Source organism: Labrus mixtus, chromosome 5, assembly GCF_963584025.1.
Source record: "Labrus mixtus chromosome 5, fLabMix1.1, whole genome shotgun sequence".
NCBI lineage: Eukaryota > Metazoa > Chordata > Actinopteri > Labriformes > Labridae > Labrus > Labrus mixtus.
The window spans coordinates 5,631,267-5,656,695 of record NC_083616.1 but is presented as its reverse complement, the minus strand read 5'-3'; the positions used below and the strand labels follow the sequence as shown (position 1 = coordinate 5,656,695).

Here is a 25,429-nt window from a genome sequence, read left to right as displayed (position 1 = left end):
TCACATAGGAAACGTCTGTCATATTTCTCACATGTTCATTTTTTAGACAGAAGATCAAACTGAGTGAGTTAGGATAAACTTAATCTTTAAATTGGACATCGACTCTGAAATGTCATATCATTCTTTAAACAAGACGTGTTCATCGTCTCATTTTTTAACCACAAACAGTCATAATATTTTATTGCAAAACGACTCAGATAAGGTTGTTAATATTTGTGTTCCAGTATTTAGACTGGACAGAACTCTGCAGCCAGACTCCTCACAAGAACAAATCGCACCTCTCACACCAACCCTGTTTTAGCTTCACTGCACTTGATGCCAATCTCTTTTAGAAATTTGACTGACAGCTTACAAAGCCCTACATGGCCTTGCACCCGAATATTTCACTGGGTATTTAACTCCCTACTGCCCAAGCAGACCTCTGAGATCGGCTGCCTTATGCCTGCTCATAGTACCTGAGTCAAGGTAGAGGTCAAAGGGTGATCGGACCTTTTCAGTCAGGGCACCTCGGCTCTGGAACAGTCTTCCACTTTCCATCTGTTCAGCTGACTCTGTTTCTGCTTTTAAAGCCTTAAAACTTGTTTTTAAAGACTTGCCTCTGGTTTAATGTTTTTACTTTCATTTGTCTTTTGTTTCACCTGTATGACTGAATTTTTGCTGTTTATGTATCTCTTATTGTGATCGTCTTTTTTTAAATTACTTCTGTTAAGCACATTGTTCACCCGTCTTGAAAAGTGCTCCACAAACAAAGTATTATTATTATTATTTAAAGCAATAAATAAGGGATGAATAACTATGTTTATACATTAATACCCTCAGCTATGAAATGCTCCTCTTTTTAAATCTAATTATATTGAATTGTTCTGTGTGTGTCTGTTTTGAATCCTTTCCTCTTATCAGTTTTATTTCTCTGTTGTTTTTGGCACGAGTTACTTTGTACTTCAGGCAGAGACCAAATCTTGGCACTGGAGAATGAGGATCATGGGGATTAATTAAAAAGATAATAAATCCATCAAAAGAGTGAGAAAATAAACATATGAGTAACTGTATACAAAATATTTAGAGTATTTAGCTTTTTCATTTATTGTCACATTCATGTGTTCATTTATTAAGAGATTTATTTCTCTATATTTCTAATACATCATTTATTTCAGTCACATAATCATGAAAATCTTCTTTAATTTTGTATTTTTATGTATTTTTAAATAAATAAATGTATTACTTGTCATAACTTTACATTATACCTTATATACTTTTCATCAACTAACTTGAAAATATATATTTTCTGATACAGACTAATTTATGAGCATAAAATGTGCTCATAAAATTTCTTCTTTTAGATTTATTTTTGGACTCTTTTTTGCCTTTATTAGAGATGACAGTGGATAGAGTGAGGAATCAGAAAGAGAGAGAGAGAGAGAGCGAGAGAGAGAGTGGGGAATTACATGCGGGTAAGAAAACGTAGGTCAGGATGTGTTCCATCCCTCCTTTATATCTGCATTGACTTTCTGAATATGATTCTTCCACAAAGAGCTCTTTTGACTCGTTGGAAAGGAGAAGATTGAATAGTAAAATTCTGCAGAGACGAGTTTATTGACTGATTGAGTTCACTGTGTGTCTTCTTGGAGTGTGCGCGTGCATGTGTGTGTGCGCAGAGCGAGACGAACAGAAGATCAAAGAAGTGGACTTACGCTGTGATGGAAATGTTAGCCACCGACATGGGGCTGACCTCCTTTACCTCCTTGGCCTTTTGCATGGCAAGCTTCTTATTGATGGCCTCCTCCTGCTCCTCTTCATCCTGGACAGTGTGTGCAATAACATACATACAGATATACACACACAGTACATGCGCCTGTTAAAGGCTGCGACCTTTAAGCTGCTTTAGTGTGACCTTTATCTAACAAATCCAGAATGTACTTTTTCATCCATAATCACAGCAACATTAGTATAGAACTCATTGCAGAGGCCTGTACTATGAAGCAAGCTCCACATACCGGGGGGTATCGTTTAGTTATGTGGCTTTACTAACCCTCCTAAAGGAGACGGTGAACGGTCACACAAAGCTGGTTATCAATCCTATCTGTAAACCCAGATGTATGAGCACATCCACACAAAATGAGCAGAGTTTGCATCATGAGAAGAATTATGAACATGAACATGTCTGCTGTCAGCAGCTCGTTATATTTCCCAAACTCAGAGCAAACTATGATATGAAGAAGTTAAACACGTAATCCAGCTCAAATCAACACAGCTGCAGTGACACATGCAGGAAGATAAATCCCAAATGAGGGTTTATAATATCGCTTAATCATCATTAGTGCACAGCAGATAGGGACATAACAGCCCCTGTTTCTTCTCTTAAATGAATTATTTTCTCATTATGTGGTGTGTCTGGTAGTTTAGGACCTATTATTTTAGCTGCAAGCCCGACATGCAGAGCAGTATGGGGCTTGTAAAAATAAATATGGAAACATAACTAAAGTACGTTTAAACATTTTCTTAGATGTACAAAAAGTGGAAGGCTTCTGTGCTTTGATTCGTCTCTGTTGTAGGATGAGAACTAAAAACACATTCATGTCTTTCATTGTGTTTGTCGGTCTCTCTCCCTCCTCCTCTCTCACCATCAGTACACACAGATAAAGAGATCTGATTGGCCGGTAGGCAGAGCTTTATATACAGCAGCAATTATGTTGCGAGGTACAGAATGGGTCTGAAAGGAAGCAGTGCAATTCTTAATGTGACATTTAGCTAATATAATGTTTGTAAAGATAAATATTGAAATGTGAAACTAGAATCTGTCTCTTTAAGAAGCTGTGCAGCTGATCGTAACCTGCTCTGGAGCAGGGAAGGTGTATAAGTTACCATGGTGATCTACCCCGGTTAGAAGTGAACGACCATCAAAGTCCTGGAAACCCAGAGTTAACCCTGAAGTTACCTCAACAACCCAAAATCTGCTTCTTAGTACAGGCCCCAGATCAGAGCAACCAGAGGAGTTTAGGGAATACAAACTAACTCATCAACTATTATTGGTTCTCCAGTCCTTCAGATTTCTTCATTTATGTCCTCACACAAAGTCTTATTTCTCTTATTTTTACAAATGACTGAGAGAACCATCCCTGTTTGAAACATCTATTTTTAGTGTTGACCTGTTGTTTTCATTTACTCCCTTCAGTGTGTCCCTTAATTTATTGACTTTAACGCTCTTAGACTTCAAACTGAACATTATATGGTGAGCTATTAACAGCTGGAAATGTTCCTTCCCGATCATTACGATGACTTTTTTACTGATCTGGTCTTATATCAGTTACACTCCAAACCCCCCCTCTTCATACATAGGCCGTGTTATGAAACCTGTAAACCAAAGGATCCTCACATCCTACAAATATTTACTGTCTTGTTAAGAAAGGAGGTATAAAAAAACACGGGGGATTTGATTTAAGGTTAAGGACCTTTATCGATGGATTCTGTTGGGGTATATGGTGCCGCTGCTTTTATTGCCTCCTTTAAAGCGTTATAAAACCAGCGTACCTCAGACTGTAAAGAAACACTGTACCTTAGTGAGCTCCTGGGCATTAGCCAGGTTATCGACAGCAATGGCCAAGAACACGTTGAGGAGTGTGTCTGGTTATTTGTGGTCTCAGGAAAAAAAAAGATCAAATGATTGATGAGCACAGAATCGATGTTAACAATCGCAGCTGTTCTTCAAATCAAAGTCTGCCTGACAGACACAGAGGTGAATCAATGAGGATCAAACGGGGAAGGATACAGTTTCCAAAGAGAGTAAGAACAATGAAATAAATGGAGGAGAACATCCCCCCACGGACGCCCCCCTGCGATTCGATCCCGTGGTACATGACTGCGTTCCAGTCCTCCCCAGTCAGGATCTGCAGGAGACACAGAGTCCAGTTCAGCTGAACAAGAAGAGCAGGGAAAACAAAGCTTGATGGGGTTGACCTTTTACCTGGAAGACGGTGAGAATCGCCGCAGGGAAGGTGTCAAAGTTGGTTGTCGGCGTTTCGTCTTCAAAATTAAACCTGCAGGGAGGAAACAAACAGAACATAATCAAGCTTCAAACACAGTCACATTCAGTCTTTCTTTACCTGCTGCGGCTTATCGTCTTCTTCATTAGGCTGCTGGACTCATTTCAACACATATAAGCCCAATTCGTCTGAGTGCCTCGTGCGTTTGACCTTATGGCGGGTATTCTCCTCAAATGGACGAGTCGTGCTAATGCTGACATTTGGTATCTCTGTCCGTCTACTGGGACCTAATTACATCTCCCCACAATGTGAGGGATTCAGACAGAGGAGGCCGAAACGCCAGCAGACTTTGTCTGCGAGCTTTTTTCTCTTTAGTCTAGATCTCATTAAAAGACGACTGCAGAAAGAAGAAATGCAAAACTGCATTATAGTAGGAGGTGATATATACAGTATATATTTTGTTATTTTTAATTAATGAAGGGGAGTTTTCTCTACTCTTAAACCAAACTAGCTTGTAGAGGTTGATGTAACCCAAAAGTTGGGAGTTTGATCCCCAGCTCCTGCAGCAACATGTCCGATGTGTCCCTGTACAGGACATTTAACCCTGAATTGCTCCCACTGCTTCGTATGCATGTGTATGAATGGGATTAGTTAATACTGATGGTCACTTTAAATAACAACCTCTTCCATCAGTGTGTAAATGTGTAGGTGTGACCTGCGGTGTGAAAGCGCCTTGAGTAGTCAGAAGAATAGAAAATCGCTTTACAAGCTCAAGTCCATTTACCATTTACCATATGTCCCACTCAGGGGCCTGTCCAATGTGGGACTTAAGTTCATTCCAACTATTAGGTTTTTTATTGCAAAGGCTGCTATTGTTTTTCTTTACATGTCAATGAAGTAGATTTTCTTTTGGCTGTTTATCTGTACTTTGAAAAAAAAAAATTGTGTACAGCAATTTCATAAGACAGGTTAATAGGAAAGTAATGCACTTTCTTTACAATGAAATAACAGATAGCAAATAATAATCTGTTGGGACCAAAAACATTGCAAGGTAGACGGTTTCTAGTCCTTTATATCCTCTGAAACTGTCCAGCCTGAGCTCAAAGGTTTGTTGACATCATGCAAAGTGTTTTGGTGCACAGCCCGAGTGTCATTCTTATTTACCACCAGACACGGCTGTCCTTTTTATGCACAGCGCCCTATAACAAATGAACATGTGCCAATGTGAGCGCCCTAGGGCATGTTTGTCTTAAAACGAGGTGTGGTCAGGCGCACAGGTGGCACACCTTCAGGCAGGTGCAGCTGCCTCTTTAAAGGCAATGAGAGCTGACACCCTGATTGGTTTGATTCAGGTCACTCCAAAAACAAACATCCACTTATAATCAAGGGACTTAATCCAACATTTAACGCCCAGACTGTGTGCTGCCTAACATGCAAAGGCAGGTCGGACACGCCCTTATACACTTTGCACCACATGCTTTAGACTGTTCACTTTAAAGAGTTATAAAGAGAGATTCTTGTCAAACAAACTGATGATTTACATTTAATAAAATATATTTTTCATTTTCACTTTTTTTTATTCTTGTCACCAAATGAAACATTTGGCTAACAGTTTCTACAAGCCTTGGGGAAGATGGTGTGCACAGCTAGTGTCACCCTGTTTATAAAAGCCTAAAGCACTTCACATAAGCTCCTCGTGGTTCTTGTTTTAATTTTTTTAAAGAAATGACTTGCTGTATTCATGAAGAAAATAAAACAACATAACAAGAGTTCACCCTCTGACTTCCACAAACACTTTCTAAGTCTGAGTGCCTCAGAGACCACAATCATTATAATCACTCCTTCCAACTCAAGACATGAAATCAGTGGCTTTTTTTGTCCGGGTTGGGTCTGTATTGATCCGTGTTAAAGAAGAGGCAAAAGAGCTTGGAGTGTTTTTGAACACAAGTCTCTCTTTTAGTACGCAGGTGTTGGAAGCTGTGCGGTGTTGTTTTGATCGTCTTAGAGTTATTTATAAGGGCAGACCATTTTCTCTCCTCTCAGAGGATCTCAGATCAGCTCTTTTAAGGCATTACTGAACACTTTGCTTTATCCTACCTAGAGCCTTCTCTTGACTGCTGTGCTGATTTTTTATTTTATGTACTTTATTTTATTGATGTATTTATGTTGTTCTAACTCTTCACTAAAACTGTCTTAGTCTGCATGGTCCGGTTTTACTCCCTGGTATTTTAATGTCTGCCTGTGCTGCACCTTGTAACTCTGGTTTGCATTTTAAGTATTATTATTATTATTATTATTATAAGAATAAGTGTTTTTCTATTATTGACCTTTAAGAATAAGAATAATGACAATAAGTAACTAATCAAAGTGTGAAGACGTACTGGTTTTTGGATATTTCATGGCAACACTGAGATGTTTTGAGTCAGCAGTGGGGCTGTATGTGTGGGCGTGAGTGATCCCTCAGAAGGTTAATATGACATTAATATATTCTCTATTCTTTAAATATTAATGAAATCAATGTATTCAGGTTTATAAGAATCCTTCAAAGACTTCATGCCTCCTATAGAGAAACTGTGGGCTGACTTTTACTGCTGAATCATCAGCCTCCAGTAGCACTGTGTTTGGCACTCTGTTGGGGAAACTGAACTTTCTCTGGAAGAAAAGGTTTCTTTATCCACAAAACCTTTGGCAGGACTGAGCCTGTTTTCCAGCATTACCAAAGTGATTTGTCACTCAAATAATTTGTGTTTTAACTTGTTGCCAGCAGGAGCGGAAAAAACAAACAACTCACTGGCCACCGAACAGCTGCATGCCCAGAAGAGCGAAGACCACGATGAAGAGGAAGAGGAGGAACAGCAGGCTGATGATGGACTTCATGGAGTTGAGCAGAGATACCACCAGGTTCCTCAGAGAGTTCCAGTACCTTCACACACACACACACACACACACACACACACACACACACACACACACACACACACACACACACACACACACACACACACACACACAAACACACACACATGTGCATATGAAAATTCAGAAATATGATAACATAAGCTGTGTCACAGGCTGAACATTCCTGCTGACTCACTTGGTGACTTTGAAGATCCTGAGCAGCCTCAGAGCCCGCAGGACGCTGATCCCAAATGAAGCGCCGGGTTTAATAGCAGCCCAGATCACCTCAAAAATACTGCCAATAATCACCTGAGGACACAGAAGGGTTCATGCTGCAGATTGCATTTACTAATTCCTAATATACAATCTGTACATCTATCCAAAGACATCACATCGGTAATCTTTTTTTCAAAAGCATCAGCCCTGACTCATTGAATGAACTCTTCACATGCTGCTGCTCTGTAAAAAACCTCTGCAGACTGATTCAACTCGGGTCGGCTCACCCCAAAGTCGAAGCAGTTAAAGGAGGAGTGGAAGTAGTTCTGGGGGCCAAGGCCGTACATTTTCATGGACATCTCTGCCAGGAACAGGCCGAGGAATACAAACTCGGCCAGGTCTGTAAGGGGACAATAAGAAAACACACAGATCAATGCCCCCGGGTCAGAAATACCCTCTCCGCTGGTTTCTACAATTCAATAGAGCTGAGCTGCTGCCTGTTCAGCTGTGCCCTCGGCAAATAAGACACAGAAAGAGTCTATTGTTTGAGGAAATAACTGCTGTATTCTCCCATGATGCATCGTGTGAGCTGTGTGTTTGCTCTTTTATGTGTCTGTGAAATGTACAATGGTACTCGTGTGATCCATGTTTGCACGTGAGTCCCTGTGTAGACGTACAGCAGGACATCAGAGAGCAGAACATTGACAGGAAGAACAAACCCAGTCAGAAATAAAGCAGGTGCAAAAAGACATCAGTATGAGTTACTTAAACTTAAAGTCAGCGACGTCCACTATGCTAAGCATAGTAATACCAGACTTAATGCCAACAGGGCTTTCTTACTTTTTCACTTTGCGGAGCCCAGAGAATATTACCTGTGCACACTGAAACAGGAAGCAACCATCACAATATGAAGTAGATTATTATTGTTTGCATAACGTAAAAGCAAGTGCATGGTTTATGTAGCTAACAGAGCTGTGTTTCTGGTGAGCTTGTTTATCAGTTTGTAAAAGGCCTGTTGCTGTATTTGGTTTAATTAGTTTACAAGAGACTTACTTGTTCTTACACAAATCAACATCAAACTAACACACTGAGGGCCTGTGTCCACTAAGTTTGAGGGGGGGGGGGGGGTTTGCGTTGGAAGCACCTATTTACTAAACAGAACCAATACAGTACAGTGTTTTCAGTGCTCGGCCTCCTGAGCACAAGAGAACCAGAAGCTGTTTTTTGGTGCTGCACTGACTAGGGCGCTCTCAGATTAAGTTTTGGAACAGGGCTGTGCTCGTCAATATCACATCCAGTGGCAATTCTAGAGTTATGAACAAAGTCACAAAGTGCTTCACGAATTATAAAGAGATGCCAATGACAGTGGACCAGCTATCTTTCTTTTTTTTTTTAAAGATTGTTAACATTAGTCACCAAAGGCCATACCAGACATTTTACTGCTTTAGTAGTAGAACTCTCCTTTTTTAATTGAGCAAGACTATGTTATTGATCTTTGATCCTAATGAAGAAGAACCTAATTCTTCATGAAGTTAAATCATTGCAGTAGTAAAAACACTGAGTGTTGCTACTCTATTGATATATTAAGACCTGAATACCTAAAGTTGGTGTTTATAGGGTGATGCATTAATGAGTCCTAAAACCTGGATATACTGGTGTCTCTTTAAAATAGTGGTGAAAATGCTCATTGAGCTTTAGGGGCTGCAATTTGACGAGTGGCGACAGGGAAGAAATGATCAAGGGGCAACCTCAAGTGTTGAAAAAAAGAAACAAAAAAGTGCAGTTCCTCAAGTTTCCATTTGGGGTTGGCTCCATAAACCAAGAAATCCCTTTAAGGTCCCAAGTCAAAATGTCACAGCAGAAATAAACATGTTTACAGCATGGTGCAAAAATGTTTTTTGTCTCAATAGCTCCTTTCTTTATCGATAAAAACTGAAGGGGGTCAACTTTTTTTAAACAAATCCATTTTGATAATATTAAGAGGTATGCATTAATATGCAGAATAAGGGGCGTGGCTGAGGTGATTGACATTTGCTACGGCCCGCCTCAGCTCCACCTCTTCACTTGTTTCTAGTTCATCCAAAGTCAGGTGGAGATAAAAATATGGGGACTGCCATTGTTCAGAAACCAATGGGTTATGTCACTGAGCCTACGTCCATCTTTTATACAGTCCATAAAAGCAAAGCAGAGAGGTGTCTCCTTATTCAGGTCTTCATTATCATACTCTATTATATTTTCAGTAATTTGTTGGTGTATGTGCAACTGGTCAAATAGAATAAAACTAAATGAATAGTGAAACAATAGCAGCTTAGCGATATTATAACAACACTACAACTGCTGGTACTCACATAGTGCATATGTGAGCCAATCTGGCTGGTCGTAGTGTACGATGGCCACACACAGCGTGTTCAGGCCAACCAGACACAGAACGGTCCAGTAGAAACTCTGAGACTTGACCAGCCGGCGGATGGTGAAGCGGATTCTCTTCTCTTTCCTCCTGAAGTAGGACGAGTTCTCTTTTTGGCTCTTCAAGCTGGCCCGGGTGAACGGAGACCCTGGGGGGGCAGTTGGGACAAAACACACAAAACGGCGATAAAGTTACCAGGTCTAAAAAAGTGAGGTCATCCTAACAGACCCAGAGTGTGTTTGAGTGTACAGTACGTACTTTTAACCTGAGCTAAGTGGCAAATGAGGAGATGCAGAGATGTGTCAGTTTAAAGTTTTTACTCATCAGTATAATCCAGGGTTTCTTTTAGAGTAGAAGTTCATATGCTCAGTAAAAACTGTGGGAATACCTCAAAGACAAATGTACTAACGCTGTGTAATGTACCCTCAGTGACGACCTTGGCTGTTTCAGACACAGAGCCAAGGTCTTCTTCATTTAGTCTGAACTAAATTAAACCTTCTGTAACTTTAAATTAAGCTCAAATGTCAAGTGGAAGTGGACACAAAGGAGAAGAAGAAAAATGGATCTATTAGGGTTTCATTACAAGCTCAGGAAGACCAGGGGGCCTCATCATTTCCTGATCTATTTTAATCCAGACTCCTGACTCATCCTGTAGCACCTGGTGACCCAAACTAACCTGCACTGTGTTTCTTTTTATATGCCTGTTGATTTGTTATTATCAAGTGTTTTTTAATGGTTCTAAACACTAAAAGTGTGTTTGGTGATGCAGAGCAAGGTTAATGAATCATATATGTTCCTGATATTTTTTAAATCTTTATTTTATCTGAGCAAAATGTTATATTTGCCTCTTCAAACTTCATATTTACAACATTAAAGGAACACATCTAAGAACCCTGTGCCAACACACTTTGTTTTAAAGATATACTTTTGCATCCTATCAAAGAGCAGAAACAAGGAAATAGATCCATAGGTAATAAAGGCTTCAGTGTTTGTTTACAAGCAGGAAGCATTTACACAGAGTCTCACCTTCGCCTTAAAGGACAGGAAAGACATAAAAGACAGTGAATGATTGATATGTATGTGATACCTGTGATATTTAGACAAAGGCCCTATTGTCACTTGGGTTCTAAATGACTAAAATAGTATCAGCAGCAAAATTCAAAGGCACACAGAGCAGTAAATTAACAACAGTGCAGGTAGACAAAATGGGATTTCACAGCCGGAAAGTGAATTGGTTACATGTTACATGCATCCTCCAAAGTACGTCCATTAAAAGTTGTTTTTGTTCCTGACAGGCTCAGATTGACTACAGAGATAGACCTTTTTGTTTTGGAGTTAGAACCTTTTTGAACCGACCGTTTGACCAGATTATGTGCGTTCACAAACATAAAGACTCTGTCCGTACGGGTCACGGACAGCATTCTGTTGCAATAAAAGTAAACAGGTGCACATGGTGGCTCGGTGACGCTCCGATATACAGACAGCAGAGGAGCAGGACACAGGAGCTGCAGCTGCAACGGATGCACTTAAAACTCGCAATGTGACGGATAGTAATTGACTCGCCAACCAGAAATGCTACCCTCATTTGGCACTTGGCAGGTGTTAATTATGAACCCTGAACACAGCAGTACAAGATTTGGGCTGCATTATTAACTTCACTTTGAGGATAATAGCGGCCGTTTGAACAGGCAATGGTGTAAAGTCCTAGGTGCTAATGTTGTTTCATCAACAAAAAATCTATAAAAGTTGAATATACTCATTTTGTTTCATTTACCATTGGCTAACTGAATAATGCATACACCAGCAGCTGTTTAGTTTCAACAGGCATACAGACTTAACAGTGATATGTCAGTGTTTCAGTCTCATGTTTCATGGTCCTCACCAACAGATGAGATGTCAGTGAAGTGGTCCTCTCCTTCCTCTGCATTGATGAGGTCGTTCTTACTCTTCTTGGTCCGTTTCAACACTGCAAATACAGAATGTAGAGAGAGAGAGAATAAATCACACACTTCATAAAGCAGCTCATCAGAGTGACATTAGATTTGTACTGCTTTTGTTGAAGGTTGACTTGGACAATCATTTAACTTTTTTTTGTCAGTTACTTTTTGGGCCTTTTTTCGTTTATTGGACAGGAGAGCTGACGAGAGACAGGAAATGCTGGGAGGAGAGAGTGAGGAATGACATGCAGCAAAGGAACGAGGTGGGATTCGAACCCACAGCCGTCACAACGAGGACTACAGCCTCCGTACATGGGGTGTGTGACATGATCGCTAGGCTATTTGCACTTCCCAATCATTTAACTCTTGATCTGTCTGCCATGTTTCAGTCTTAATTCACAAACTCTCAGATGTTCTGCTTTGATCCTGCTGCAACACATCAACTCATCTATGACTTTTACAGGAAGCTGTAGCGATCACCTTCATATATCTGACCTGTTCACCTTGTTCATTATCCATCCACCTTTAACTCAGTTAGTCACTGTTTAAACTCCGTACATTTGGATTGAACTGAAAATGATCTCAAATACTTTAGATGAATAAAACCATTTGAAAAAAACACAACAGTCTTGTGAGATAAAAACATCCAAATAAATTCTAAGAAAATAATCGGATAATAAATCAAAGGACTAATAAAAACGAGCACATCTACTTTTTTCATCCGATATAGTATAAAGTGATTTTTAAAACTGGATATAGGCTTTTATTTCAATATATAAGACTGAAACTAATTCAAACATGAACAGAGAATGTGTGTTCTGGTAATGTGATGACCCTGCTGGTTGCTTCTGTGTGTTTCAGGTGCCAGTGGGAGCACCTGGGCCTGGTGTTCTCTCACTTCCTCATTGTGGGAGAGGCTGGCCCCCAATGCTCCTTTTTCTTAAAATGACTTCATTTCTTATGTGTCTATAAATGAAACCTATTTTAACTCCTCGTCTCCTCCGCTCATCTGTCGCTGGCTTTGAGCCGGCCGTGACATCATCGCTTCTGGCTTCTCAGTTTTTTTATACATTTTCTCTTTTTCTTTTTGGTTTTGGTCTCAACACTAACAAAATATGATATGTGAAAATGTTTCAGGATTCTGTGACAGACAGTTTTACTGCTCACAGTTTATAGAAAAGCCAGCGTTTCAAGACAATAATGGATAGATAAAGAGAAAACTGTCATCATTAGGGGGCTCAACCTGAATACAATATTAAGAAGCTATAAAACAGAGTGTCAGGTATACAGTCTGTCTGTGCTGTCAAAAACCTTTTTCCTATAATGAACTACAGCTTTGTTAAATCTCTAGAAATGTCTCCACAGTGGACTTTAAGCTGTCCACTTCTGCCGCTGACTAAAAAAAAATCAAGGAGTCTTAAAAACTAGAGAGAAAAGAAGAGAAGAGCAGTTAAAATGTGTGAAGGACCCTCGTACTCCCATGATGCCTCTGAACTCTCTGGTGAGCCTCGCTCTCTGTTCTTCACTTTAATCTCATTACCCTCCAACCCCGCACCCATAATCACTGTGACTGTTCCCCTCGGTGAAGCTGAGGAGGAGAGGCGGTGCAGCCTCGATAAGGAGAGGATGTGTGTAAGAGGGCGAGCACACACACACACACACACACACACACACACACACACACACACACACACACACACACACACACACACACACACACACATAAACTCAGAGTGGGAAGGAAGTTAAAATCTCCAGCTGCTATAAACAAAGGATTCATGTGATGATTTATGATGCACCCTAACAGAGCATCTATCCGTCACATCTTTGATTGAGGGGAAATCATTTGTAATCATTTAGTAAGTCTGAGATCACAACTCAAAGCTTTCTTTATGTACAGGCTATCACTGCATTTTAGTTTCATTCCTGGTATTTTAAGACAAGCTGGTGCACCGAGTATTTCCAAAATGATTCAACTTTTTCTCATTCTCATCCTCGCTCTCATATTGTTGCAAATATGTAAACACAAATTGTAAACAAAAATAGTTGAACAAAATAAAAAAACCTAGAAGCACACAAACAAAAAGAGATAAAGAGGGAAATAATCAAGTTAAAAAACAGGAGAGGAGAAGTTGGGCTCTTTGCACAAACAACATCACACGTGTTACTTTACGTTAGACTACAATGCTGAGGAAATGTTTTTGTTTCACACAACAAAGGTGTGTACTAAAATCACAGGGTTCTGTGGCTCTGTATTACTTTATCCATTAAACCCGTAAAATCTGCTAATTCAATCTCCAAATTCTACCCCTCATGCTTACATAATAAAGCCTTGTTGGGGGTCAGGATATGTTGTGGGATTTCTTACCTGCAGCTATTATTATCCAACAGATACTTTTTTAGATTTAACCTTTATTTATCCAGGTTAGTCCCACTGAGATCAGAGATGTCTTTTCTCTGTCTTACCAAAGTTGTGTTTGCAGGTATTTGGCAGAACATGACAGAAGACATGAAACGTAACTGGATCTTTATTTTGAAAAAATACATTTTCTACAGTAGGCCTTTGACCTTAGATAGAAAAACTATAACTTAGAACCCCTTGATGATAATGATTGACTTTCAAACAAACACAAATTGTCTTTTTTTTCTGATCAGAACTCCCTCCGCTGGCTGTTTGCCAACAAATGATGCATATTTTCAGGGTGGTTCAAATCTAATTTAAAACTTTCTATACTCAAACGAAGAAAGATTAACACCATTTTTAAAGTGCAAAGTGTTGGTGCTTTTAGGATTTCATGTGGGATTCACCAGCTTTGCTTCTCATTGTCCCAATTTGAAAGCTGTTTTGCATTTCTTGCAAGTTGCCTCATAATTGTTATTTTCCCTCTGCCAACTATTTTCTGTAATTTCTCATTTTGAAGCCAACCTTTCCTTGAACTTTCATTTCATTTCTCCCGCTTCTTCACCCTCACTTTTCCATTAGTAGTTTGTGAATTGGTACATTATACACTGACATAACTGCTGGGAATTGTCATGTTAACGAACAAATCCACTGAAAAATAACTTTAAAAAATATAACGCTACCTAGACAGGAAGTATTCAGACATGTAAACCCCTACATGTAAATAAGATCTTTCAATACATTAATGACCTTCAGTTTGAATAATTTAAGACTTTTTTTTAAGGATCTGTGGGAAACCTAATGCAGCCCCCCATGTTCCTCTAACAGTGTATATAACATTCCTGACACCAGTTTTCTTTGGTCTTGTGTTAAAGTGCTGTGAAAAGATACGTTTCAGAACCTGACAGGTTATTTTCTACTTTCAGTGTAGTTTGTGAAGCTGGTAGTCCTCACCAGAGTTGTGTTGTTTCCTTTTGTACCACGCTCCATCCAGAGATTTCTCCTCTGCGTTCTTGTCTTCCTCAGCCAGCATCACCTCCTCTGCAACACAAAAACACCTGAGTTCAAAGTAGTCAGAGCTACTCGTGTTAAAACCAACTGCATTTTTTATATGTGTGTGTGTGTGTGTGTGTGTGTGTGTGTGTGTGTGTGTGTGTGTGTGTGTGTGTGTCTGTGTGTGTGTGTGTGCCCGACCTGCTTTGCAGATCCACTCCAGGTACCCAGTCAACTCTCTCTCTATCTGCTGCTGTCTGCGGAGCTTCAGGAACTCCTGCCTCTTCTCCACCCGCTCTCTCTCCTTGGCAAACTCCCTGAAGAAACACACACACAGACAGACACACACACACACACACACACACACACACACACACACACACACACACACACACACACACACACACACACACACACACACACACAGACAAACACAGACACACACAGAAATGTTCATTGGATCTGACAGGCCTACACACAGACCCTGGAGCACTTTCCCGTTGACGTGTGTGCAGCAGGCCGGCCTCCAGCAGGTAGGAGCGAGTGAGTGAGTGTCCTGTCACAATGTGGATTTATGTGAACCATCAGCAGCAGGATGCTAACAAATCATGCTTTGACAACAAGCTAGAATCCGTCACAACAAATGACATGATAAACATCTGACATTAAAAAAACATTTTTTTTTATGATTGTTAAAAGCTTGCAGTGAAAGTTTTTTGCAACTAAAAAGTGAATATACAAACAGGAAGGTTCTAGAAAATCAAAAGTCAAATGTACTCCAAAATGACAGTAGTTTTATATATAATATATACATATATTATTTTTACCAAGTGACATATTGCAGTATGTAAACCTTTACATACATCTAAGTCTAATCTACATCTGCCTTAGTTTCATGAAAAAAGATAATCCAGGCACATGAACTAAAGTCTGCATATTATAAAACAAAAAGAAAGTAAGACTAGTCGGACCCCCTGGTAGTTTACAGACACCTGAAAGAGAAACTCTGTTGACTGTAAACAACGTTGTGCAATTGCATGGTTACCATGGAGATGTAGGGTACATCTTAGTAGATCATAACTTCCAAACTAACCGATATTGCTGGAGAAATGACTTTATTTGAATTGACCAATCAGGGAAAATATTTTTCTTAATTTATACAATTTTACATCCTCATGTTGCTGCCTCTTGTATCTCATCGTCTCTGAACAAAGTTACGGCTTCAAATAATGTCTCTTAACTGATGTTAATGCACAAACAGAAATGTTTTAGATTTAGAAAACATGACTAAGCATTTTGATGAAGTGATAACTAAAGCCTTCACCCTGAATCTACAGCTAGTGTTAAATAACAACAGAGACATCAAGTGGGTGAAATCTTCATCTAAAACATGAGGTGATTTAACTCTATTGTTGTATTATTAACAAAAGCAGGAGCACAAATTATTATTATTACATTTCTGAGGGATGTCATCTATCACAGAGAACACACTGCTGATACCAAACAGCCGGTAAAACCCTCTGCTCCTCCTCATCCTCCAAGTTATCTCACCTTACAAAACCCATCACCATGACAACCAAATTTTACAGAGGACTTTACACTGACTAGGAGCTAGGTGTAAGATTTAAGTTGTTTCGTTGGAACTATCTCAGCTGGTGCAACACTTTAAATAGTTAGCAGAGCGTAAAAACTCCGTCCTAAATTAGTAATGACATTCAAACTAGGCTGCGTGATAACAGCGCAGGAGTGCGTTGCTTTATAAACCTGCGGCTGCACAGGAGACTCAGTCCCTTATTAATCTCTCCTTAAAGCCACATCCTGTCTGTGAGGTGACTCAGCAACTGAGGCCAGCTGACAGAATAAACAGGAGAGAGGACAAACATGTCCGTCTGTGCTCACTGACAAGATGTGTCCATAAACTGAATGGACATTCATTCCCCATCATGTCATTGATGCTTATTTACATTCATACTGGAAAACTGGATTAATCAAATGAAGGACTAATTGAATCAGGTATTTATCATGAGCGTATTAAACGTTATTTACATTTACATTTAAACGGGTAATATCAAATTATTGTTGTTGTGTTATTAATTTGTGTAAGCTGTGTTAATCGTTAATGTCACTGTATAGCTTTGGGTTATGTCATGCAAATAAGGAAGCTTTCAACTGAAACGAGCAGAGAGAGGAGATGTGTGAGAGAGGAGGCAGAGAGGAGGAGGTAGAATAAGAAAATAAAAGGAGAAAAAGAGGCGTAGAGAGACAGAGCAAGAGACAAATAAAGGCAGAGAAGAAGAAGAAGAAGTAGAAGAAGAAGAAGAAGAAGACTGTTGAAATAACCGAGCGAGGGATCTCAAGTCCACCCCCACCGATTGGTGTGTCTCCCACACAGCGGAGGAGGAAGCTCTGCTCTGCATTGCAGTGGCTGTCTGCCTGCCTTCCTGAGGGTGTGTGTGTGTGTATGTGTGTGTGTGTGTGTGTGTGTGTGTGTGTGTTTGTAATTGTTCCTTTCAGTGTATCTGAATTGAATTGGGTGCCTTTAGAGTTTCTCTCTGTAATGTGTGAGGAGAGTGTTGGCTCTGAGTGTACACTGTGTTTGTATACATGGAGAGGCTGTGGCAGAGAGGATTTCCGACTGTTGTAACATCTTTCACACGGTCTCTCACACACACATACACACACTGTTACATATGCCAGCCTGAGCACAAACATAAACATTGCACGGAGTCAAAGCCACAACAAATGAGGTAATTACAAGGTTCCGTACACACTCAGTGCACACAATTTTCTCCAACAAAAACATGTAGGACCAATTGAAATTAGCTGTAAAAGGTTCAGAAATTGTCCTCTAAAAGCAACTTTTGTGCACTCTGCCGGAGATACAGTTTCATCATGAAACAAATCCCTGCAAAATGCATACCCACAATACTAACATCTCTTCAAATACAACAGCTTGATCAGCTGATTTACACTTCAAAATATGACGATCTAGGTATTAGTGTTGTAGTCCTCGAAATCAGTCTTGGTCTCACAACCGCTCTTGAGACCACTTTTTAAATGTCCCCTGTCATCTTGGATTCGCAAGCATTTTAATCTGTCTTTTGTCAGTCTTGGACTGGACGAACTCCAGATTTTAAATCAGGACCGGTCAAGACCACCTCTGATGGTCTATTTTTCCATGTCATTATTGTGATAAGAAGGAAATGCCCCTTTCTAAAAACAAACAAATAACTTCAATTTGTTTGTAGTTTGATTTTCATCTCCCGGCTACGGCTGCATCCTTCCCGGTGTTACAGTCTTAGTGAGTGACACGCCTGCTGCACACAAGTTGAAACATTTTTCTGTGATATTTATGGTCTTGGTCTTGTCTCGGTCTCTGAGCACTCTGGTCTCGGGTATGTCTTGGTCTCAGTTTGTCTGGTCTTGACTACAACACCACTAGGTCCCCTTAAAAATATAATACACTCTCAAAATCAACCTGTGCTCCTTCATGATGAAGATCTTTCATTTCTCTGACTTTGCACAGGATCAAAAAAAAATCATCACATTTGAACATTAAGAAAAGGAAAATATGTGTCTGTTCAGGAGAGAGATCATGCTTTGAGCTCAACGCATGATTTAAAACCAGTTGTAAAACATTTCAGTTGCAGGTACTTCTATTTTAGAGCCGCCTGCTAGAGCAAACTATCAGAGAAATTCCAAAACTATCTGTACCTATCAGTCACCTAGGCCCAATTAATAAAAAAAAACAAGGCTTAAGTTAAGGTGAAAGACTTGAATTCAAATAAAAAATGTGTCATCTCTTACATGTCTATGAATAATACAACACATTTCCTTATTAAATAATCCAAAAAACAGGAAACTACTATCCCATTCGGTTTAAATCTGACAAATATGAGACACAATAGATGTCTGTTATGGTAAAAGGATGAGTCAGACAAACTGGAGATGAGTGAGAGGAAGTTTCAGAATAGATGGTCAGGAGTTCAACTTTGATCACACCTCATCCCCGTCTACCCACGCTGATGGGATGAAAGCTGAGTGAATGGCCCCGACTTCCCCCTGGGGATCTGCAGCCTCTCAACCCTGCATGTATCTGCTCTCCTGCCTGCTCTGAAGCTCAGATCGTGGCCTTTAAACAATGACATGCCCTCCGCATGCCCCTGCCAGACAGCAACAGTGACCTTCCACCTCCATAGTAACCGTAAAACCATCTGACAACCTCTGAGCAGAAAGCAGGAAACGGAGAGGACAAGATAACAACAGAGGAGGCGGCTAAAGGCTACCTGCCTTCTAATGCTTTTGTCAAGTCTTTGTATCGGCCTGTAACAATATGTAGAGAGAAGAGACGTAAAGGAAAATGTTGTTTTCATATATTTGTGAAAACCATACGTTATAAAGAAACTGCAGATAGCCACCATGACATCACGCTTCTATACGTCTGTATTAGAGGTCTTGTGTCTGGTTTATTGGAGCCAGAAGTGAAAACATTTGGATGACAATGTTGAGCTTTAGAGGAGAGAGGGGTTAAAAACACTAAATTAACAAAACTATACAATCTCTGGCCATGCTGCCAAATGTATTTGCTGCCAAATGTATTTGCTGCCAGATTAACTTGTTAACAAAAGTGTTTCCCACAGAGCGAGAGTCTTTTTGTGCAAGTAGTGGACCCAAGATGTTGATTTATTGGACATAAATAGCTGGTAAAAAACCTGGTAAAAGGAGTTTGTTCAACATTGGGGACTCGTCACTCTCTCACCCACATCTCTAGTGGAGCAGGGAGTCGTAAACAACAGTTGTAACTTTAAATAACCGATCATTCCTCAGGTCAAGTTATCATCTCTGATAAAATAGCAACATTTATGCCCGAAGGGGAAACCATGATTAATTATTAGCCCCTTTTACATTGCCAGTTCAAGGTGAGATATTTACTCCTGTTTTGCCTTGTCTGCAATGTCTAACACCAGGAGGCTTAAAGCAACAATATATAAGAATCTGGTTGGTGTCTCATACACACCCTTCTTGTTTGCTGCTCGTATCCTCCTCCTCTGAATAGTGGAGGTTATAGATTGTGCTGCAGTAGAACTTTACCAAATATTGTTTCCGTTGCCTAGTCTGTTGTTGTAAACTACATTTGGCAAAGAGAGGCTGAAGTACACTACTACCCCTATGGCAGTGACTGAATTCTTACATGGTAATATATCCAGGTAAGGTTGCAAATTTCAGTCATTTTTCTTAACTGATAATTGAACACATTCAATTATCGATTAATCATTAATAATTAATGAGCTACAAATCTCTCTTTATGTTTTATTGAAACCGTTATACCAGCATTTGCATGTTTTAACAGAACTGTAATGACTTGGAATGTTTGTAGTCATGTATAAGTTTGCTTAGTTTGGTAATAAAGGAAAATAAAAAGGATTGTACAGCTAAAAGAGTGGCATAACATGACTTTTTTCACCTGTGCTCAAGTCATAAACACAGTAGAGAAAATAATCGTGATCAATAACTGAACCCCTGTTTATCTTTGTAATTAAAAAATAAATCAGTTTGTAATTAAAAATAAACCTGATTTTACAATAAAGCTAGAAGCCATATCAAAGTGTTTACTTGTTCCAGCTTGTGATAAGTAAATTAATTTACAAGCTGACATGAATAAAACTGAAGTAAAACTTTGATGACACTGACACAAACACATTAACGGCCCTACTGAGCTGACTTTGCATTCTGTTCAGTCCAGTCATCAAACTCGTCTCCCGGCGGCTCCACACTAATTGCTGTCAGAATTAAGGAAACCAGAAAAAGTTGAAACTCATTATTCCATCCAGCAAAATAAAGTTTCTGCACAAATTACTTTAAGTCTTTGAGGGACGGTCATGTCTCTCACCTTGATTTCAAAGAGAGAGAGAGAGAAGAAGAAGAAACAGAATTCCCAGCAGAAGCAGTTAAAAAACGCTGCCTTATCAGCGAGAGCAGAGCATCCAGCTGGAACAGAGAGAACAGAAGTTTCTGTCTCAAATTAATCATCTGAGCATTAAATAAGAGGAGAGTGAAGGAGCACCTTAGCACCTTACAACGGTTTGATTATGACTATATTGTTCATTGCTCGTGACTTTCTGTATGTAAAGAAATTAATTTTTCAAATAACACTGCTAACCAAGCTAGCTAGTGCTTCAGACTAAAAACACATAAAAATGTTAACCGAGGAATGAAATGAAAAAATGAAACCCTAACATTACAAAATGCATGATTATATTTTGTAATGGCTATGAGATTAAAACATATGGTTTTAATGGGACATTTTTCTCCTCAAGTGACTCAAGAGGGTAGTACATTTTAAATCGGATGCTACTCAGAAACTAACAATGTATCAAAGTCAATATTTTGGCTAATCTTTGACATATCCAAGACTGATTTTTTTTAAATCCCCCAGCCATCCAACATTTGTTATATGGAAAATAACTCATTTTTTGTGTTGTGTTGCAACAGTGACATCAAGTAATCAAACTGGCATTTAAAGGGTTAAAATCCTCAAAATAATTGAACGTTTGGTAGTTTTGAGCAGGGCTGAAGTTTTTTAAGAGAAAAATGAATCTGTACTATTTTATAACAGTTTTTTGGAAGTGGACATTTTTGTCCATAATGACTCAAGGGGTAGTCATTTTTTTCAGTGATACATTGATTGATTCGAAAATGTTTAATTTGCATTCCAAAATGTGTCAGGAGAGAGACTTTGTTACCTCAGCCCTTAGCTACATGTCATCCCCCCACTCTCTGATTCAAACGTGTCCTGCTCTCTACAGCTAATAAAGGCAAAATGGCCCAAAAAAGTGCCATCTCTCTTCAATGCCCGGAGAAATTAAACCTCTGCTGTTACACATCAGAACACTTTTCATGAAAGACGTCAGTGTCGGATTATATATTTGAACAAATCTGTGTCTGACGATGAGGTGATTGTAGGAGGAGTGTCTTAGTGAGTGTCAGGAGTCGACCATCAGTAAAAGTTCTCGTCTCCAGACATAAGACTCTGAGAAACATCCAGAACAACCCAAGACTATACTTTCAGGGATCATTTCTTTAGTTGTTGACTTGAGAAATGTGTTTCTAAAGAGTTAGATCTCACTGTCCATGATGAAGAGTTCAGATGTTTTCTTCAGAGCAGGAAACTGGTGGGAAGATTTTGTTTCTTCTCCACTGTTGAAGATTGTTCAGAGTTTCTCAAAGACTCTCTGATGGAGGAAACATGATCTGAGTGGACTCTGTAAACTGGTGAAATTACACTTGCATATTAGTTTCTTGTTAGTTAGTTCAGTAATCATAGTCTTTTTGAGATTGTTTGGAAAAGTTCTAATACTTTATGTTTTTGTGGATCCTTGTGAGCTTCAAAGTAGAAATGTGATCACGTGCTGATCTTTGCAGCGACAGAGATTTTATTTTTAGGTTTGCAGTAGTAATTTTACATTTAACCAAACTTAATGTTTAAGTGAGATAAAATTGAATATTTACCCGAACACTGATGGGCAACTCCTGAGCTTCACAAAGTCACTTCTTCTACAATCACTGATAACTTATGTTCTTAGATTGACCTCGGTACACTGAAAGAAACAAAACGGTGTTGAATTCCTGTAAATTTGGAACCCAATACAATAAGACATATACAACACAAAAAATATTTTTTTAAGGGTGGGTCAAACTTAAAAGTTATTTTGATTGAAGGAGGAGAATCTTAGTGAATCTCTAGAGTTGATTAAGAAGTCTCTCTTTCTTGTGCTGGTTTGTTTTCTTGGAGTAGGTCAATTTGCATAAGAGGAATATGTTTAACTCCCACTAGCGGTAAACTATTCAGATACAAGATTTTTGATCATCAACAAGGTTAATAATCCACTGAGATCATGCTCCCTCCATCAGAGAGTCTTTCAGAAACTCTGAACAATCTTCAACAGTGGAGAAGAAACAAAATCTTCCCACCAGTTTCCTGCTCTGAAGAAAACATCTGAACTCTTCATCGTGGACAGCGAGACCAAACTCTTTAGAAACACATTTCTCAAGTCAACAACTAAAGAAATGATCCCTGAAAGTATAGTCTTGGTTTGTTCTGGATGTTTCTCAGAGTCTTATGTCTGGAGACGAGAACTTTTACTGATGGTCGACTCCTGACACTCACTAAGACACTCTTCCTCTAACCAATTAGCATCATCTCCAACTGATTAAGATTCTTACCTTGAGATCATTTCTCAGATTTCTACAATTTGTCAGATTTATCAGGTCAGTTTTTAATTAATTTACTGCAGTCACTGTGCTGTATATTACCTGGTGAACATATCCAGACTGCTGACTAAACTTACAGTATTCATTCTCTCAGCTCCTGAGCACTTTAAAATATTTAAAGTACCATCTCTCTTCAGTGGCCAGAGAAAATAAAGCAACAAAATAACTTCAAAGTCTTACCTTTATATCCTTCAATAAATGTTGTTTGTTGCTGTAAATCATTATTGTATTGGGTTTTTAATTTGCAGGAAAACGTTGCAATAACAGATAATGAGCTCCAAAAAGACACTTCTAATGTGAACAACAAATGTACTTTTAAAAGTTAATGTGAGTTTGTCACTGATTGTAGGAGGAGTGTCTTAGTGAGTGTCAGGAGTCGACCATCAGTAAAAGTTCTCGTCTCCAGACATAAGACTCTGAGAAACATCCAGAACAAACCAAGACTATACTTTCAGGGATCATTTCTTTAGTTGTTGACTTGAGAAATGTGTTTCTAAAGAGTTTGGTCTCGCTGTCCACGATGAAGAGTTCAGATGTTTTCTTCAGAGCAGGAAACTGGTGGGAAGATTTTGTTTCTTCTCCACTGTTGAAGATTGTTCAGAGTTTCTCAAAGACTCTCTCATGGAGGAAACATGATCTGAGTGGACTCTGTAAACTGGTCAAATTAAACTTGAACATTAGTTTGTTGTTGGTTTGTTGTGTAATCATTGTGGTTTTGATGTTGTTGATAAAAGATCCAAAACATTTCATGTTTTTCTTGATCCTTGTAAACTTCAAAGTAGAAATTTGTGATCACTTCATGACCTTTGAAGTCACAGAGATTTCATTTTTAGGTTTGCAGTTGGATTTTCATGTTAAACCAAACTTCATGTTTTAATTAGTTAAAATGTAATATTCACTCGAAAACTGATGGGCAACTCCTGAGCTTCACAAAGTCACTTCATCTACAATCACTGATAACTTATGTTCTTAGTTTGACCTCGATACACTGAAAGAAACAAAACGGTGTTGATTTCTTGTACATTTGAAATCCAATACAATAAGACATATACATCACAAAATCTGAATGTTTTAAGGGTGGGTCAGACTTAAAAGTTATTTTTGATTGAAGGAGTAGTATCTCATTGAATCTCAGGAGTGGATTAAGTCTATTAAGTCTCTCTTTTGTGTGCAGTTTTGTTTTGTTAGAGTAGGTCAATATGCATAAGAGATATATGTTGAACTAGCACTAGTGACAGAGAACACAGACAGAAAATTTTATGTTTTTAGAAAGATATGTAGTCCACTCAGATCATGTTTCCTCCATCAGAGAGTCTTTCAGAAACTCTGAACAATCTTCAACAGTGGAGAAGAAACAAAGTCTTTCCACCAGTTTCCTGCTCTGAAGAAAACATCTGAACTCTTCATTGTGGACAGCGAGACCAAACTCTTTAGAAACACATTTCTCAAGTCAACAACTAAAGAAATGATCCCTGAAAGTATAGTCTTGGTTTGTTCTGGATGTTTCTCAGAGTCTTATGTCTGGAGACGAGAACTTTTACTGATGGTCGACTCCTGACACTCACTAAGACACTCCTCTAAAAATAAGTGACTAAAATAACTCTACAGTTTTACTTTATATTCTTCAATAAATGTTGTTGTGTTGATGTATACTCTTTATTGTGGGTTGTAAATTTACAGGAAAACTTTCCAGATAATGAGCTCCACAAAGACACTCCTTCTACATTGAGCAACAACTTTTCATTTTAAAACCAAATGTACATTTCTCACTATTTGCAGGAGGAGTGTCTTAGTGAGTGTCAGGAGTCGACCATCAGTAAAAGTTCTCGTCTCCAGACATAAGACTCTGAGAAACATCCAGAACAAACCAAGACTATACTTTCAGGGATCCTTTCTTTAGTTGTTGACTTGAGAAATGTGTTTCTAAAGAGTTTGGTCTCGCTGTCCACGATGAAGAGTTCAGATGTTTTCTTCAGAGCAGGAAACTGGTGGGAAGATTTTGTTTTTTCTCCACTGTTGAAGATTGTTCAGAGTTTCTGAAAGACTCTCTGATGGAGGAAACATGATCTGAGTGGATTATTAAATTGTTAAAAAATTATTAACAATTATAGTCTCTCAACACTTAATTAAAAATCCTGTTTGTACATTAACAACGTATTGACAATTATCATACCACAAATGATCCTCATTGCATTAGGTCAAATGGTGTATCTTACGGTCTCTATTTGCAGTTCAACAAACCAATTTGTCTCTCTGTACTTTCCTGACTCAAGATATGTTTGTCATATCTGATTAAAAAGAGTCCTCCGAATCATTCACAGAAACA

At 39.0% G+C, this 25,429-nt stretch overlaps 1 protein-coding gene and 5 non-coding genes across 6 annotated transcripts in view; 3 read left to right on the top strand and 3 right to left on the bottom strand.

Moving 5' to 3' along the window:
- Positions 1-25,429, bottom strand: part of cacna1ba (calcium channel, voltage-dependent, N type, alpha 1B subunit, a) — a 151,377-nt gene that overhangs the window by 41,608 nt on the left and 84,340 nt on the right. Inside the window, exons 7-17 of the mRNA XM_061037453.1 lie at positions 14,794-15,149; positions 11,384-11,467; positions 10,528-10,533; positions 9,443-9,649; positions 7,382-7,494; positions 7,075-7,187; positions 6,772-6,903; positions 3,962-4,034; positions 3,767-3,884; positions 3,554-3,621; positions 1,692-1,798 (exon numbers count right to left, since the gene is read on the bottom strand). Of these exons, the coding sequence (XP_060893436.1) occupies positions 1,692-1,798; positions 3,554-3,621; positions 3,767-3,884; positions 3,962-4,034; positions 6,772-6,903; positions 7,075-7,187; positions 7,382-7,494; positions 9,443-9,649; positions 10,528-10,533; positions 11,384-11,467; positions 14,794-15,149 (1,377 nt within the window). The remainder of the gene's footprint in view (positions 1-1,691; positions 1,799-3,553; positions 3,622-3,766; positions 3,885-3,961; positions 4,035-6,771; positions 6,904-7,074; positions 7,188-7,381; positions 7,495-9,442; positions 9,650-10,527; positions 10,534-11,383; positions 11,468-14,793; positions 15,150-25,429) is intronic.
- LOC132975027 (small nucleolar RNA U3) lies at positions 21,886-22,092 on the top strand. The gene has a single exon (XR_009673202.1). It is a non-coding gene; the product is annotated as a small nucleolar RNA U3 (small nucleolar RNA).
- On the bottom strand, positions 22,716-22,922 carry LOC132975039 (small nucleolar RNA U3). Its single transcript, XR_009673213.1, has one exon. It is a non-coding gene; the product is annotated as a small nucleolar RNA U3 (small nucleolar RNA).
- LOC132975025 (small nucleolar RNA U3) lies at positions 23,543-23,749 on the top strand. Its single transcript, XR_009673200.1, has one exon. It is a non-coding gene; the product is annotated as a small nucleolar RNA U3 (small nucleolar RNA).
- On the bottom strand, positions 24,385-24,591 carry LOC132975037 (small nucleolar RNA U3). The gene has a single exon (XR_009673211.1). It is a non-coding gene; the product is annotated as a small nucleolar RNA U3 (small nucleolar RNA).
- LOC132975036 (small nucleolar RNA U3) lies at positions 24,973-25,179 on the top strand. Its single transcript, XR_009673210.1, has one exon. It is a non-coding gene; the product is annotated as a small nucleolar RNA U3 (small nucleolar RNA).